Below are 17,895 nucleotides of genomic sequence, written 5' to 3'. Positions count from 1 at the left end.
TGCCCCATTGATACCATATAACTGTAGCGTATTCAATAGTTTCTCTCTTGGCATCTTGTCATATGCCTTTTACAAATCGACAAAACTTAAATACAGATCTTTGTTATATTCCCATGCTTTCTCAACTATTTGTCGTAAAGTGAAGATCTGATCCTGACAGCCTCTATTTGGTCTGAATTCAGCTTGTTCTTCACCCAGCCTTTTTTCCATAATTCTTCTCAACCGTTTCTCAAGTATACTTGCATAGATCTTGCCAGGAAAACACTCAGTAGGGAAATGCGTCTGTAATTCTCATTCAATTTTATTTCCCTTTTTATATATGGGTACTATGAGAGCTCTACTCCAATCATTGGGAATTCGTCCCTCTGTCCAGGCTTTCTTCAGTGCAGCCACTGTAAGACTTTTATACCACCGTACTTCAGCATTTCTGGTCGAATATCATCTACTCCTGCTGCCTTTTCACATTTCAAGCCTCTGATGGCTTTTTCTACTTCAAGTATGGATATGTATTTGTGACTGCATGCCTGGGTCAGTGTTTTTTACCACTGTGCTGTCATCACTGCTTGTTTCATTTAGCAGTTTTTCAAAGTAATTACTCCATACTTCAAGGATATCTTTTTCTCTCATTTTCATGTCCCTTTTATCATCTCTAGCTCCTTTTACAGCACTCTTTCCCTCCATTCCTAAGCTTCTTCAACAACCTCCAGAATATTTTGTCACCTTCTTGATATTTATTTTCTATATTCTTGCCAAAGTCCTCCCATGACTTTTGTTTAGCTAGTTTTATACAGTGTTTAGCATTCTTGCATTTGTCTCTGTATTCTCTAAGAGCACAAGCTGACTTATTTGCCAGGAACCTTTGGTATGCTTTCTTCTTTTCCTTCACTGCCTCTTTAACTTCCTGTGTCCACCATGGAGTTGTAATTTTTCTATGCCTGCAGACAACTTCACCACATGCCTCTCTAGCTGAATCAATCAGGGCTTTCTTCAAGGCACTGAAGCTCTAAGGTCTGATTCCTGTTCTCAAACTCTTTCATTTAATCATTAAATACTAAAATATCAACAAACTCGTGGTATTTAATGACCAAGTAGCAAAATGAAAGCAAAGATATTAATAACCTATATTTTCAATAGATTGTTATTATTATAAATTATCTCACATGCTATGACATAAATTATATTCTAATATAAATGGTTTTGTATAACATATTATCATAGCAATTTGTTGGGTAAGATGACTAGTATTTATCTTACTGAATTGGTTATAAATGCTCTTAATCTTTGTCAAAATATTTTCTTTAGTTGATGTGTTCTATAATCGCTGATAATTATAGCCATTTTATTTTGTTGGCTAGGATAGTATATTATACTTAAATTATTATAATAAGCATATTATACTACAAAAGCATGGCACAGGAATATTATATTACAAGAAATTATTTTCTTGTATTCATCCATATTTTATCTTAACATATAGACCCGTAAGTTCCAGCATATAAGTTGCCTTATTGCAATATAAGGCAACTTTTGGTGAAGTCAGCTGCTCTCAGCATATAAATCATTACTCATAAAGTTATTCCACTAGAAAACTTTTTTATTGTTTGTATGTGCTGGGATATAACATAATAAAAATGTAATTTCTTGCTGTGTATAGTATATCTTTAATGAGAGTATTTTGTGCTATGATTGAATTTATGTGAGTTTTAAATAAATATCTGATTTTTTTTATTTTTTTTATAAGCAGTATTTTGGCATTTCACAGACTTCCTCTCTCATCCCCATGAGTTAACGGAGCAGGTTCATTGGTAATGGCCAAAACAGAAACAAGATGGATATAACAGGTTATGTAGTAGGTGGAAGTTTATCCAAGTGTAAGCAAACAAGGTTTGCACCTGAAGGCAACTCGTGGTAAAGGTGGACCAAGCTCTCATCACTACTTGTCTTAGTATCTCCCATAATGCAAAGCACATCTCCTTGCGGACATGTATAATGCTATGCATTAAGGGAAGGGCCACTACACAGACTGGTTTTGACCTTTATTGAGGTCTCGTCAGTGGGAGCTAGACCCAGAAGTGGTGATACTAAGGTGGAAGTAATGGAGAAGTCATATTTACCTATACTAGTTGCCGAAAGGTGTCTCACCTTATTATTAAATTACTCTGTATTTAGAGAAAGATGTTGGAAATTTTTTTTCACTTGGTTAGACTATACACTTGGATAAAGGATTAAACTAAATTTATTATAGGGTTTTGTAGTAGTTTGAGTGAGACCACTTGCAGTGGTTTTTTTGACCCTTTGGTCAGTTTTAAGTGAGATTTCTCAGCATTTTGAAAGAGGTTAGCAGTCTGTCTTGATAGCAGCTAAGCAGGTAAAATCTCCATCTTGCTGCTAATAGTCTGTGAGTTTGAATTCTGCTATGGCAATAGCTTGTAAAAGTTTTAAGGTGAGAGATAGTTATCAGCAACTTGTAAACACTACCAGCATAGTGCTTATTAGATAACTTGAAGTGACATGAAAAAAACTACTTATGTACTATAAGACCTTGTATAGATGAGATTTAAAAAAATGTATTTATCATTTCATTCAGATTATTATAGTTTTCTGTGGTTAGAATTTTTGATTTATCATTTTGAATAAGCAAGATACAATCTTGATGGAGGCATTTATCTTACCTATTTAACAAAAGTATGATAATTTGCATAAGCACAGTGTATGTACATTGGTAGAAGGGTGTGTGTGTACATTGGTCATGCTGTGTTTATGTGTCTGTTGGGGGGGGGGATGGTCTTCAGTAAAGCAGAAGAAGCTCTCCTACAATGGCTGGGTTACTTGGTGGTCATGCTGTGTTTATATAGCATTTCAGTTATTTTTTATTTATTTTTAAATAACATAATTGAGCAACCTTCAAATACTAGATAGCAATGAAGGTTGTAGAGTCAATTATAGGAACAAGGCTATTATTAGTAGGTTTGCAAATATTTTGGTCTCCCTTGTAGTTGAAACTGTGATTAACAAACATGCCCTCCATTCTTTTAAATTTGCATTACTGATCAACTTTAGTGAAATAGATGGATCTGCCTCAGTGGAGAAAGTTTTGATACTGTTTTTTGTGTTTGGAGATAATATTCATTACCTAGTAGGAGACCACTGCTTTACTTATTGGAGGTCTGAGGTGACTTGAAAAACAAATAATAATAATAATAACATGGTTGGAACCTGGCCAGACTTCACAACGAGTCGTCCTTAGCCTACTAGAGAATGGCAAGGAGATCATTGTTAGGGCGAAGGCACTGGTTATCAAGATCTTGAATTGCATTGTTTGACTGACTGTCAGGCAGGCCATGTGTTTTAAGATGAGGAAAGTGGAAACAGTAATTAGACTGTAGAAGGGAACAGTAGGCTCCATTGTACCAAAAGATATTAAGGCTTAGAATGACTTTGGGGGGGGGGGAGAAGCATTACATATAAAAGAAAACTTGGACATGCATATTGTGAAGTTACCAAGAGGAAAGCCGACAGTATATTTTTTCACTGTTTTTTGAATTTAGTTAATAATATTAGGTTAATCTGTGGTAGTTTCTTGTTTTTTTATGAGTAAGTGTGTGTATGTGTGTGTGTGTGTGTGTGTGGAGTTTAGCTTTTAAGAAAAAAAAGTTATATATTCATATAATACTGCATATTGTCAGTCTAGCATACAGCACCCACGCATAAAAGAACAATAGCAGCCAAGACATCTTCATTAGGGAGTTTAATGTGAAAAATTTTATTTCGGTGTTGTATGTGAAATGTATTCATTAGAAAGGATAAAGGATTTATGAGAGGAAAGGAAGCAATATCATATTGTAGGTTAGGAGGATAAATCAGATAGGAGTTAAATGAATAAATTCATTAAGCAAGAGCTTCAAAAAAAAAAAAATGTTGTGGAGAGTACATAAGGAGAAAGGTGATCAGTAAACTCATGAGCAATGCAATGCATGAGCAAGATGTATGACCAGATGGTAAAGGAAGGCAAAATTAGATCGTGTTAGCTGAGCAGGGCAAAGGAAATTCCAGAATTCTACTAAAAGAAAGAATAGCTATGGAAGGATTACTTTAATGAAAGATGATTGTAAGGAAATGACAGAAGTAGGCAGAAATAATTAGGCTATTCAATGGTCACTGCAATGGTATATTATCCAGGTAGAAAGGTTGCAATGACAGATGTTAATGGGAACCTCAAAGTGGGAATACAGATAAATGAATTAGAGGTACTTTGGATATTGCAGAATTACATGCAAATACACCATGGAATTAGATAGGATACTGGTCCATATATTATGAGAACATGCAAAGAAATTGACATTTCCTCTGACTAGGCTATTTAAGTCTCAGCTCTGGTAAGTTCTCAAGAGAGGAAGGAGGACAAAATAGTGTCATAGTGTAAAGAAGGTTCCAAGGTGGTAGTAGAAAATTATAGACTAATCAGTACTTTTGGAGTGGTGGTAAAGTTATTTGAGAAGTTGGTCAAAGAGTGAATTCAGGAATGGGTGGATAAGAATATGATAGTCTATGAGGACAGCATGGCTTTGTGACAGGGTAGGTCTTACATTATTAATTTACTCACTTTCTGTAGCAAAGTAACAGTTGAGTTGGATAGAATAAATGGCTACACCATGATACTGCTGGGCTTTGCCAAGTCTTCTGACAAAATACCACATGAACAAAATTGAATTGAATGAGAGAGATGAATCTGGTGGTGTGAATACAATGGTAGCTGATGGACAGGTACCAGACAGTAGCATATAGTAGTATGGGGGGGGGCTGGAAAGTTCTAATAAACACCTAGAACAAAAATTATATTAAAGCAACTGATATAATCACAAGAAAGAACATATCTTAAAACCCTTTAACCCTCCATCTTTCATCAAATTGTAATAATTTGTTCTTTTTCTTTTAGGATATATAAGAAGACATTTTATGTACCTCAATTACCTTCATGGTGATTATCATAAGTTTTCAGCATACCCTCGTATATGGGAGGAGAGGATGGATGACCCAGTGTGCTACAGGGCTCTGTTCTTAGCCCATTGCAGTTGGTACATTAATGTATTGTATATTAATTATTAAGGAATTGATTTGAAAAGAAATATTCAGTTGTTTGCTGATGATGCCAAATTCATTAACTTAACAGTTAAAGTGCTGTAAGAGAACTTGCAGAATGATTTAAATAGGTTGACAGTCTGGGTGAGGGATAATGGATGCCAAGATTAACCAAGTTATCCTCTACATTGATAGCGTACTCCACGAAATTGATGAAGTTGGAGATGTTGGTGAATAGGGGAGTTGAAATTCAGGTGGCATTCATAGGTTTGCTTGGTTATTGAAGAACATAGTAACAAGAGCAAGGTAACTACAAAGATAATAAGCCGAAAGGCTATTTTACTGGCAAATTTGTTAATTAAGAGGGGATTTAACGGTTAAATAAAATGGGATTTAACATCTCCCTCTTAATTAAGAGGAAGGTAAGTTTTCATTCCTCTTTATAAGGCTTTGCCATGACCACATTTGGATTATTGTGCACAGATCTTCTTTTCTTGTGAGATGAAAAAATGGTGGAGAGAATTCAGAAGTGAGTGACTAAGATGGTTAGTCTGTTGTGAATGCTCTATTTCAGGACAGACTGAGGGTTTGTGGGTTGCAAAAGTTTGGTTGATAAGTAGTAAAGGAAGGCTATGATAGAAACATTACAAATGAGTTTTTTAGGATTGATGCAGAGGATATTTTTCAGTACTTAGCTAGAGAGGGTAGAACAAGAGATCATTCCTGGAAGTTGAGCAAATGCTTGGTTATCAAGGACATAAGGACTAGATTTTTTGTTTAGAAAGTGATGAGTGAGTGGAATGGCTTGCCAGAGTCTTTTGTGAGTGCTTTGTCAGTGAATGTGTTCAAGGAGAGGTATGATAGATATTTTGTGGATAGAATGTAAGCCTCAGATTCCTTGGAGATGCCTCTGCAATAAAACGATAATACTTGGAATAGAACTGGTTAAGAAAGGATCAGGGGTATTTGGAGGATGGCAAGGATTTTTTGTTGGGCAGGCTGACAGTTTGCGTTATGACGTTGCTAACAGCAAATGCATCTACATTTCTTTCATCTAGGTCAGTGGAATTGGAAAAGAGAATCTAGTTTGAATGTTAACATTCATTTAATAATAACTCATTTAACATTTTATGTGAATGTCATATTTTTATCCCCATGGAAGATGATCTCACTGTTAAGATAGTCGGACTGCAAAAATCAACTTTAGAGATTATTATTATCATCTTTCCATTGGTTACTTAAGTCCACTTAGAGTGGAAATGGCATTAACTCTATGAATTACCTAAATGTATAGATTTATTGGGTTGACGTTGAAACTACTGTCAAATGTGTTTGAAGTCCGTTTTATGTATGTGAGAGAAAAACCATAACACTCCAAGTAAAACTAATCCCAAAGCAATCCTCAAGGATATGTGGGGAGGGAGGGAGGTGGGGGGGGGTATTAACCATATATGAGTAATCACCAAACATGGCCAAACAGATACGCATATAAGATTCACTATTCTTTGTACAGGTTAGCTTGTGTATATTCATTCATTGGTCATGTTCTCCTTCATTCTCTCACATCCTCTTTTTAATTTAATTTAATTTATTTTAAAATTACCTATTTATACACAAGTGCAACAATACTAAAATGATCACCATTACCTATTTAGTTAATCATTGTATGTGCATTTTTAATTAACCTATCCTCTAGCCATAACACCTGTCAGATTCTTTTTTCTTCAAGTAACAAGTTTACTATTTCTATAAAATCATTGCTGCAAGCTGTTCCACATTTTTAACCCTTAACAGTAGAACTTAGGTCAGTCAAGTATAACAGACTCCAATTGTATATCTTATATATGTCCTAAACAAAATTATAAACTTCAATTAAATCTTATTTCTGCTTCCTCTTAGAGAAATTCATCAAATTAAATCTAATCAACCTATTCTCATAATCATCAATATAATCCTTCAGTGCACTTATTGAATCTTCTCTGAATAACTTCATGTCCCTTGATAAACAAAGTTTATTTAATTAAACCTACAGTCTGCTGAACTTGACTGGTTGCCTTACCAATATGAGTTCTGAGCATAAATTCTCTTTCAACAAAATTACCCAGATCCTATTATTCCATTACATCTTTGTAAAGAGTGGTCCATTCAACTTATATCTGTCTAATACTACCTTCTTACTAAATCACGCATACTTGCATTTATTCACATTTTAAATCTCCCTCCCGATCCTCTCTTTCAAACTTTTAAAGAACATGTCCTAAAGAATTTACATTATATGAATAACTAATCACTTTACTTCACCAGTGAAGAGAGAAATTTTACTTTTAATGTTTGAATGTAAATCATTTATGAATATATTAAACAGTAAGAGTTCACCCAAATTCTGAGCACCCTTTCCTTACCACCTGGCTCTTTGAATACCATTCGAACACTATTTTTTCCATCTGTCAACTAATTTCCTGCCCAATTATCATTGGGTAATCATTGATAATTATTGACACATTTTAATCAGTACGTTCTTATGTGAAATGATATCAGAGGCATGGGCTTAAATCCAAACAAATTGCATATCTGTTATCTGACCTTCTTCACATAATGTAAGAATATTTGTCATCGTCAGTTTCTAACCTTAACCATGCTGTGTCCTCAGAACAAGTGCTCTCAAGGATAGTCTGGATATAATTCCTAATTATTTGGGAATTGGCTTCTCTCCAGTCAATAGGCTATGGTTTGGATCCCCACTATAGGCATGGATATTTAGGAATGTTATTGGGGGGGGGGGGGGGGGGGGGCTGATGAATTTTTCATCAGGTGAGACCAACCTGTTTATTGTTGGAGGTTTGAAGTGTGGGGCAGCATTGCTTTGTAAAAGATAGGTCTTGACTTAGTAATTATTTACATTTTATAATAAAGTGATAGCAGAATTGGATAAAGGAAATGGTTACACAGTGATACTGAGTACTTTGCAAAGACATTTGACAGAATAGCACATGGGAAAATATTACATAAGTTGTAGCAAATGGGAATTTATATGAGGCTGGTGGCATGGATGGGGGGGGGGGCTGACAGACAGCAGGCATTGGAGGGTGGTGTATAGTGGAGTGGAATCTAACTGAATGAGGGTGCCCCAGGTAATTTACTATTACTCCTGTTTACTATTAAACAGGAGTAATAGTAAATTAATAATATAGGGAATTGTTTGCTGATGATTCACCCTGGTAAGGACAAGTAGTTGATAAAGGTGATGTAAGATATCGTGCAGGATAATGTAAAGAAATTGGCAGTGCAGGCAACGGATAATGGTCATGAATTTAATGTTGCAAAATGCAAGGTAATGGACTTCAAGATGAAAAGATTACATATTTCTATCATATTGATGGTACTGAATTACATGAAATGGACATGGCAAAGGATTTGAGGTTGATGGCAGACAGAGATTTGAAATTCAGAGGACATATTGCAAAATTTGGCAGTATAGCTCAAAGGATTACTTAGATGTTGAAGAACACATTGACAAGTAAAGATAGGTTTGGTTATTTGGGTTTCTTTTGGTTAAGGAGGTGGTGGAGAGGATCATCATCAAATTCCCAATATATACCTCAAGGGGTGTACAGGATATGCTAGTACTACATGAAAAATTACATCATTACTAACTTCCTATCTACAATTTTCCTTGAAATCAGTCTGTTACCTGTCAAGACTCCAACATTATAAGATCTGATATTTCTATCTTCTAAGACACTTTTTACTGTGTCAATCCACCTATATCTTGGTCTTCTTCTGGGTCTTTTTCCTGCCAACCTGGCAGAGAACACTTGTTTTGCTAATCTTTCCTCTCCCATTTTGTTTAAGTGACCATACCACCTGAGATTAACTCTGCTAATGCATTTCTGGATGCTGACAATGTCAAGTTCTTTCCTAATATCCTCATTTTTAATATGATATTGCCATTGTTGTTATCTGTTCATACCTCTAATATTTCTCAGGACTCTCATATCTGCAGTCTCTAGTCTTTGCTCAAGTGTTTTACTTCTGACCCGGCTCTTAGATCCATAGTGGATGGCATGACCAGTTAAATTAAAAAAAGTACTTACAATTAAAATTGACAAGAAAAGACCCACAGGAAAACTGAACCCAATGGATGGATGTGATAACAAATGACTTAAGACAGCTGGTTGAACACTATCTTATGACAGAGACAGGCCTAGTGATTGCAGCATTAGATCTAAATGATCCATTAAGCTATTGAAGATAATACTTGCATAAAATTTAATTCCAATACACATCTTCCTGCCCCTCCCAATTGCATATTTTCTGCCTGGCTACACATTAAAATAAAGGCTGATTTAATTTAATACAGTGCATTAATCGGATGGAGAAGAGCCTTTTAATTATTTCCCTTTTTTGAGAATAATTAAATGCAGCTTGTAGAGATGATTTTTCTTTTTCTTTTTTTTTAATCAGCTTCCTTTGAATATCACTTCATGGTCTTAGAAAATGTTTCTGTGATACTAACATTCTACAGTGCATTGATTTATATGGATAGATAGATATTAATTAGTAATGTCATTAATAAATTTTTCTTGTAGTATCATCAGCAGAGATATTAAAAATAATTAAATTTGGAATAGGTCTTGCTGTTACGAGCCCAGTACGGGCAAATCATTTAGAAGATTCTGGTGCATCAGCTAATTCCAGCCCTCCTGACAGTCCTTATAGTTCAAGTATATCTTTAAATTCTATTAAAGGTATGGTAATTTTCATTAATTTTCTCTGGCACCTTTTTGCTAAGAAGTGTATGTGTATATATATTTATAAGAATATTTCTTAATTTGGACTCCAAACTATTGATATAAAGGTATATTATTCATTAACCTTCTTTATATTAATCTGTATGCTGTGCTATATGGTATTAAAACTATTCATAAGTACAGATTCCAGTTGTTTGCTCTTCCAAGCTAATAATAAATCAAAAAATATTGCTTGAGAATTGAGTCTTCATAGCTCACTGATGCTTTTTGGTTGGAAAGACTTGTGTCCGAGTCCTATCCAAAACACAATATTTATAGGGATTTCTGAACTGAAGATGAGTGAGCTTGTCATATGTTGCAGAGTTTTGCATCCTGCAAATGACTATGCAGATAGGATTAACTGCTCTATCATGACAAAGTGATGATTAGGTGAAGCTAGGTTTCTTGGCTACAATTAGCCAGGCCTAACATGTTAAGGAAAAGTTGGAAGTATTTCCACTTGGTTATACTATAAATTAAAGATGCCAAGAAATTATATTCTTGGTTTAATCCTTTATCCAAGTGAAAGCAAACAAAGTTTGCACCTGAAGTAGTTTCAGGAGTGGGCAACTCGTATATAAAAGCTAATGACTTCACATTGCTTGCCTTAGTATCCCATAATGCTATGCATTATGGAAAGGATCACTACCCAAACTGGTTTCGACCTTTATTGAGGTCTCATTAGTGGGAGCCAGACCCAGAGGTGATACCAAGGTTGAAGTAATGCAGAAGTCATTAGTATTTCAACCAAGTGAAAATACTTCCCACAATTCTCTTTAATCCAGAGGATTTTAATAATTAAAAGGTGTAACAACTGTTGGCTATTCATATATGAAAATATGACTTCTGCATTACTTCAATCTTGGTATCACTTCTGGGTCTGGCTGCCACTGATGAGACCTCAATAAAGGTCGAAACCGGTCTGGGTAATGATCCTTCTCATAATGCATAGCATTATACATGTTCGTAAAGATATGTGCTTTGCATTATAGGATTCTAAGGCAAGTGATGTGAAGTCATTAGCTTTTATATATATGAGTTGCCCAGTCTTGAAAAATACTTCCGGTGCAAGCTTCGTTTGCTTACGCTTGGATAAAGGATTAAACCAAGAATATAATTTCTTGGCATCTTTAATTTATGTTAAGGAATTATTAGGTATAATAATGTGTTTTTGAATAGATAGTGAATGAATGAGGATGAGCCGGAAATTTAGAACTTAATTGACATAACTGTTATCTGCTGTTTTTGTTCAAGGAATCAAAGATCAAGAAAGCTGACCAGTGAGAAGTCAATTAAGAATATCTGTAAAACCAAAAGTAAGCACCATCAGTGTATGAAGCATCAAGAGAAAAAAAGATAGGAGAACTTACAAAAATACCATGTTCGCATAATCAGTCCCAAAGACGGACTGAAATAGACATTCTTTTACAGAACTATAACATGATCTGTTCAAGCAATATGGAACAAGAAAGGAGTTCTTTGATGGAGTAATTACTGTGTAAAGTCCATTAGAATAAGAACATGTATTCACAGTAAAGAAGTTTAATCAAAGGTAAAAATTAGATTCAATATTTCAGTTTACATTTCTTAGACCTTGATACAGCAATCAGTATGAAAAAATGAATTATTGAAAATTCAGAAACAACAGTGTAAATGCTTGGAGGCTGGTATCGTTCTCTGTGTAGTTGTCAGAGTGCTAGATTGAAAACTATTGTATTAGGATCCTCTCTCTCTCTCTATATATATATATACGTATATAGAGAGATACACACACACACACACACACACACACACACACACACACACACACACACACACACACACTACTTGGAAAGAAATCAGTGGACACCCCCTTGGACTAGTGCATTGTGCATGTAACGAGTCATGTGCTTGTAGCAGGTATAAATTAGAGGAATATGATACTCCAGTCAGCGCAACTGTGTCCTGATAAAATGGCTGCATGAAGGGAACTGATGGAATTTGAAAGAGGCTTTGTGATAGGATGCCATGTTGTAGGCCTATCTGTTTGACAAATTGGGCCATCCCAGTTCAGCAATCAGTGATACCATACTGAAATGGAAGCAAAGAGAGTCAGTTGCAAGTATTACCCACAGTGGATGACCCACCACACTCACAAACTTGACAGTAGGATGCTACGAAGGATAATATGTAAAAATCACCATTTGGCAGCCAGCGTGTTGAATACAATGTTCTGGCATCAACTGGAACACAAATCTGTGCAAAAAAACATTCAGAATTGAGGCTCACAACATGGGTTTCGATGGTACTATTGCAATATGCAAGACCCACATTTTCTGAACCAACATGCTGCATCATCTTCACCGGTGCAAAGAGTATGTACTGTGAGACATAGAAGCTTGTAAAGCTATGTTATGGAGTGACAAATCACACTACACCTTCTACTGAGCAGATGGACAGGTGTCTGATGAACATCTCTTACCAGAGTGTATCACCCCGACTATGAAATTCAGAGGTGGCAGTGTGATAGTATTGTCCTATGTTTCCTGGTTTGGCCTTAGACCTCTGTTTGTAGTGCCACAAACATTGAGCTGCAAGAAGTATCTTAACATTCTGGATAGTGCAATGCTTCCTACTTTGTAGTGTTTTTACAGAACTGACCATTGTCTCCTTCAGCAAGACAATGCACCATGTCATAAGGCTGTTGCTGAAAATGCATGGTTTGTGGACATGAACATCACCACACTTGACTAACCCCTCCATAGAGCCCTGATCTCACCCCTGTGTGTGTGTGTGTGTGTGTGTAAAGGATTAAAACCTAGCTTATAAAATTGCTTGGTATCTTTAATATATATATATATATATATATATTGTGAAAGTGCTAGATTGAAAACTATTGTACTATTAGGATCTTCACTATCTCTCTCTCTCTCTTTATATATACAGTAAAATCCCGTTTTTACGTTCCCGCCATTTACGTCATTTTCTGTTGGTCCTGTCTTAAGACCTATTCTTACGATATATTGTTTTCCCACCATTAACAACTTGATGTGGATGTTATTTCCTGTGATTTGTGTTTTTTTCTCAGGTGGCAGTACTGATTTTCGAATCGGTTTCTGCGGAAATCTGCGCATTTCTGTTCCTAGACGGCGTTGCTTTTGGCTGTAGTTTTGTTTCCACCAACACAGTGACTTGCACAATTGCAGTAGTAATGAGCGATACCGTGATTTTTCAATCACAGTACAAATTGATATTGCAGAATTTCTGCTATGTAATTTAGTGTGTCATTCAAGTTACTCTAGTGGAGTATCCATGTTAGTAACATCAAGAAAAAAGACAGAAGATGTATTTCGGTAGAAGCAAAGATGGCAATTCTGCGACGTGTACATTGGCATGCCAGAACACGTGTGCATTTAGCAAAAGATCTTGGACTCTCCGTGTCCACTTTGAACACGATAGTAAAAAACAGGTCAAGCATTGAACTCAATGCAAGACAATCTGTCGCTATGTCAAAAAAAAAAAAAAAAAAAAAAAAAAACGAAAAGCAAAACCAATTAAAGATTTTTTTAAATAGACAAATGTAAGTAATTGTAAATTCATTCATTTTCATTTTTCACTTGGTCAGACTATAATAAATTTAGTTTAATCCTTTATCCAAGTGTGTGCAAACAAAGTTTGTGCCTGAAAGTATCTTCAGGACTGGGGTAAAGTGGTACACCACCTTTTTATTAAATTACTCTGGATTTAGAGAAAGATGTTCAAAGTTTATTTTTCACTTGGTCAGACTAAATCCAGAGTAATTTAATAAAAAGGTGGCACACCGTTTGGCAGCTCCTATAGGAGGAGATGACCTTGCTAATGCTTCTGCCTTGGTATCTCCACTTGGGCCTGGCTCCCACTGAAGAGACCTCAGTAAAGGTCAAAACTAGTCTGGGTAATGGCCCCTCCCTTAATGCATAACATTATACATATCCGCAAGGAAATGTGTTTTGCATTATGGGAGATACTGAGATAGGAGTGTTGGTACCTTGCTCCACCTTTGCAAGGAGTCGCCCAGTGTTGTACCACTTTACTGCAGTCCTGAAGATACTTTCAGGCGCAAACTTTGTTTGCACACACTTGGATAAAGGATTAAACTAAATTTATTATATATCATTTATTTTCAGTTATTAAATTTTGTAATCTAGTATGTAGACTCACATACTAGCAGTAAGTCATCTTTTAGCCTTTTTTTAATGTTTTTTTACATTTTCTGCTATTTACACTTTTTTCCATAAGTTCCCTGAAAAGTATAAAAAAGGGGTTTTACTGTATATATAATTAAGAAATACAATTTTGGCTTATTTGGATGATTTTACAGATTCCTGATATGAATACATCAGAAATCCTCTGTAGCTCATCAAGTGCTGATTATACCCTCTGGTCAGAAAGACCCATGTTCAGATCCTTTCTAGGATATGAAAAACATTATAAGAACTTTTCAAATGAATGGAAGTTAGCTAAGTCTCTTACAGAGGTGACAGGATTTTCTTCCAGAAACCCAACTTTTTTATCATGCAAAATAGGTAATCAATAGAATATGTATTATGATAGATATAGAAGACTATAGACAGAATTAATTGCCCTATCATTATAAGTTATAGTTGACTTTCACTATAGAATACTTGTAGGAACAACACACACACACATATATATGTTCAATAATTTTAATGACTTAAACCACTGAAATAATTAAGAATAAAATTTAATAAGGACACAACTAGTTTCATTGGTAAGCCAACTTCATCAGGTGTCAAAGTACAAAGGTATATACAAAAAAGACCGAGAGAAACATTATACACTAACAACAACAGAACTATCAAAAACTGTAGTTAAGTTTAAATTGGAGTCTGCACTACATTGTCTCAGTGGTTTAAGTCATTAAAATTATGAAACATGTTCATAAACTGAGTCAATCTGCATACAAATATATATATATATATATATATATATATATATATATATATATAATTTCTCACACATAAAAGGTTGCAGAACTTGTAAAACTGTGGGGAGGGCTGCTTCACAGAATAAAGGTAGTTGGAATGAAAGAGGAAGAGGAAAAGCATATTCACTGTGTTTGAAGTTGGACTGTAAAAGGATGTTGGGTTGCTGCTCATGTTGCACAGAAAAGTTGAGGAATGATGGATCAGTCGTGTAGTATCTATGGAAGTATCTATAGAAAAGATGTGAGATTGAAACAACCCTTCTGTGAGTCAGCATATGAAGTGAATCTTTGGGATAGAGATCGTTGATTCGCTATGCTCTCTTCTGTAGATAGCATAAGAATTTTTAAAAAGGACCTTGGTGTACTGCCCAAACTTATGAACAGTTATAAGGTTGGGTGGATTTGAGATTTGTACACAGTTAGTAGGTGGATGGATGGATGAAAAGAGCATTTTGAGCAGAAAAGGATTCCAAGTTTTTCAGAACTGTGAGTAAACAATTAGTATGATGCTTTTGAGCTCATTCCAAGAGATCTGATCCTGTCTAGTGATTCATGTATTATCAAGGAGAAGGGGAAGATGATGTAAGATCCTTTTTGCATTAAAAAGGCAGGCATACCCTTTGGTAGCATTTTTCAATGCTACCAAAGGGTATGCATGCAACTGGTCTTTCTTTAAGGTAAAAATGGTTGAAGTTGGGATGTTTGGGCACTTCAAGGTTTGCCACGTGAGGAGTAGTGGAGTGTACTATCATCAGAAGAACTATGGATAGGGTTATTGGTGATTGACCAGTGAGAAAAACTGGCTATCCAATCAGAGATTGGGAGGTAAACCAAAGTCTGCCAATTTGCTGAGCAGACTTCACTGCCATACTTGCTTAAAAGCTCTGGAAATGTTAAGAGCAACTGCACAAAATCTTCAAACTTTTTCCATGGCATATGTCCAGAGGTAAGGGATCTGCCAGTAGGCTAGGAGATTGTGCCACATGAGATTCATGGCAGATATAGGTAAAAAAAGGAGCAGACTTTTTTTACTCTGTTCCTTTAGAATGGGCCAGATATAGGTTTATTTCCATGTATTTGAGACAAACATAAGTATAGACAAGCATTGAGACAATGTAGGGTAAGTCTTAGCTCTGAAGCACAGCTTTTGAGAGAATACCATTAGTACAGAACTATCTTAGTTTATGACTTTGTAATGACCATAAGAGACAATTTGCCTTGGTCATCAAATTTAGGTGTTGGAGGGGAAGAATGTCAGAAAGTTAACTTTATTTTTAGGTGTTGATGTTATAGTGCCACTTGAGTAAAGAAAAAGTGGAAGCACATGTGCAGAAGTTATTTCCAAAGGCATGACTTCTGTTGCATTTGGATTTTGGCATTTGTTTTGCATTTTTTGCATGCTTTATTAAAATGTATTTTTCACATGTAATCATCATCATCCTCGAATCCTGACATGTACCCTCAAGGGGTGTACAGGATATGATAGTACTACATGAAAAATTACATCATTACGAACTTCCTATCTACAATTTTCCTCCAAATCAGTCTGTTACCTGTCAGGACTCCAATCAGTGGCGCACCCAGGGAGGGGGACAGGCCACCCCCCCCCACCCCCCAAAAAAAAAGAAAAAGTTAAAAACACTAGAAAATTTTCCAAACTACTTTTCCTAATTAAAATTCATTTTTTATTTATGTTGTGTCATATCTTCTATTTCAAAAATGCTTATGAATTAGGGGTCACATAAGGTGAGAGAATCCTATAGCAGTGTTTCTCAACCTATGGTTGAGAAACACTGCTATAGGATTCTCTCAACAAAAATTAAAACAAACTATAGTTTGTTTTAATTTTTATCCACAAAATTTAATTTTTTATCTATATATCCGGCCTGGTTGGCCGACTCTCCAGCCAAAAGGCTGTGAGTTCGAATCCCGCCATGTGCATGGATGTTTGTGATTGTCTGTGAAAGTGATAGTGGTTGGTGGTAGACAGCGTTGGTGTAGATGATGATGATGATGATTGTAGTTGTGGTTTGTGAAGACGAAGAGTTGTAGAATAGGTGCCCTTCCTCGATATGTCTTTGGACTACCTGGAGGTGTTATGTAATAATAATATCGACTATATATGTTCATTATGTATCACATAGCTTGAATTTGGCACTTGGAAATACTATATCTGTGACAAATAAGAAATTGCATTGGTATAATTGAAAAGGTACACAGTTTCTTCAATACCACTAAAAGACAGGACGTCCTTGTTGTTTATAATATTAATTTCTTTTAAGATTTATAATATCTTTATTTAACTTGCAAAAAATATTTGCGTGCACCTTACCATTGTCTAAAATAATGCAAAAATCTGACTTCACCTCTCTAGATAGAAGTGACCTCTTAATTGCCCTAAATTTGCCTTGGTCATCAAATGATGATGTTGTGATTTGATTGAGCCACAACATCATTTGTTGATGATGTTGTGGCTCAATTAAATACCATTCATGAAACACCAGATTCTTCATTTAAAGATATATACGATGAAGCATGTATAAAAGCCAATAATTTTAATATTGACATTAAAAAGCCAAGGACTTCATCAAAACAAACATTAAGGTCCAATGTTCCATCCGATTCTGTAGAAGTGTATTTCAGGAGAACTATTTCATTCCATTTATTGACCAAATATTGATTCAACTTCATGAACGTTTCACTCAGCACTGCAACATTTTGAAATATATTTTTTTCTCTTCTACCAAATGGAAAAGATGCTCCAACAGCAAGTGCAATGGAAGGTTTTCGTCAATTGTGTGAATTTTATGCCAGTGATTTGTTTTATACAAATCCAGTAATTTTGAATGCTGAATTCAAGTTGTGGTATAAGAAATTTGAAAAACCGTTTGCAATAGCTCCATGCAAAAATGCCGTTGATGAAGTTTCAAAGTGTGACAAAATGATATATCCTAACATCTATAACTATTAAAAATATTTGCAACGTTTCCTGTAACAACATGCATCAGTGAAAGGTCATTTTCTAAATTACGCCTTTTAAAAACCTATTTAAGATCTACC

At 35.3% G+C, this 17,895-nt stretch overlaps 1 protein-coding gene across 1 annotated transcript in view; it reads left to right on the top strand.

The window, feature by feature from the left end:
- LOC150100232 (uncharacterized) overlaps positions 1-17,895 on the top strand; it is a 160,907-nt gene that overhangs the window by 74,687 nt on the left and 68,325 nt on the right. The window contains exon 7 of the mRNA XM_090402885.1: positions 9,711-9,827. Coding sequence (XP_090259011.1) covers positions 9,711-9,827 — 117 coding nt within the window. The remainder of the gene's footprint in view (positions 1-9,710; positions 9,828-17,895) is intronic.

This window comes from Typopeltis vanoorti, chromosome 13, assembly GCF_054136105.1.
Source record: "Typopeltis vanoorti isolate ZY-2024b chromosome 13, IOZ_Tvanoo_1.0, whole genome shotgun sequence".
NCBI classification, from domain to species: Eukaryota; Metazoa; Arthropoda; class Arachnida; order Uropygi; family Thelyphonidae; genus Typopeltis; species Typopeltis vanoorti.
Note: the sequence above shows the minus strand (reverse complement) of the source record. Positions and strands in the feature narration are given on the sequence as shown.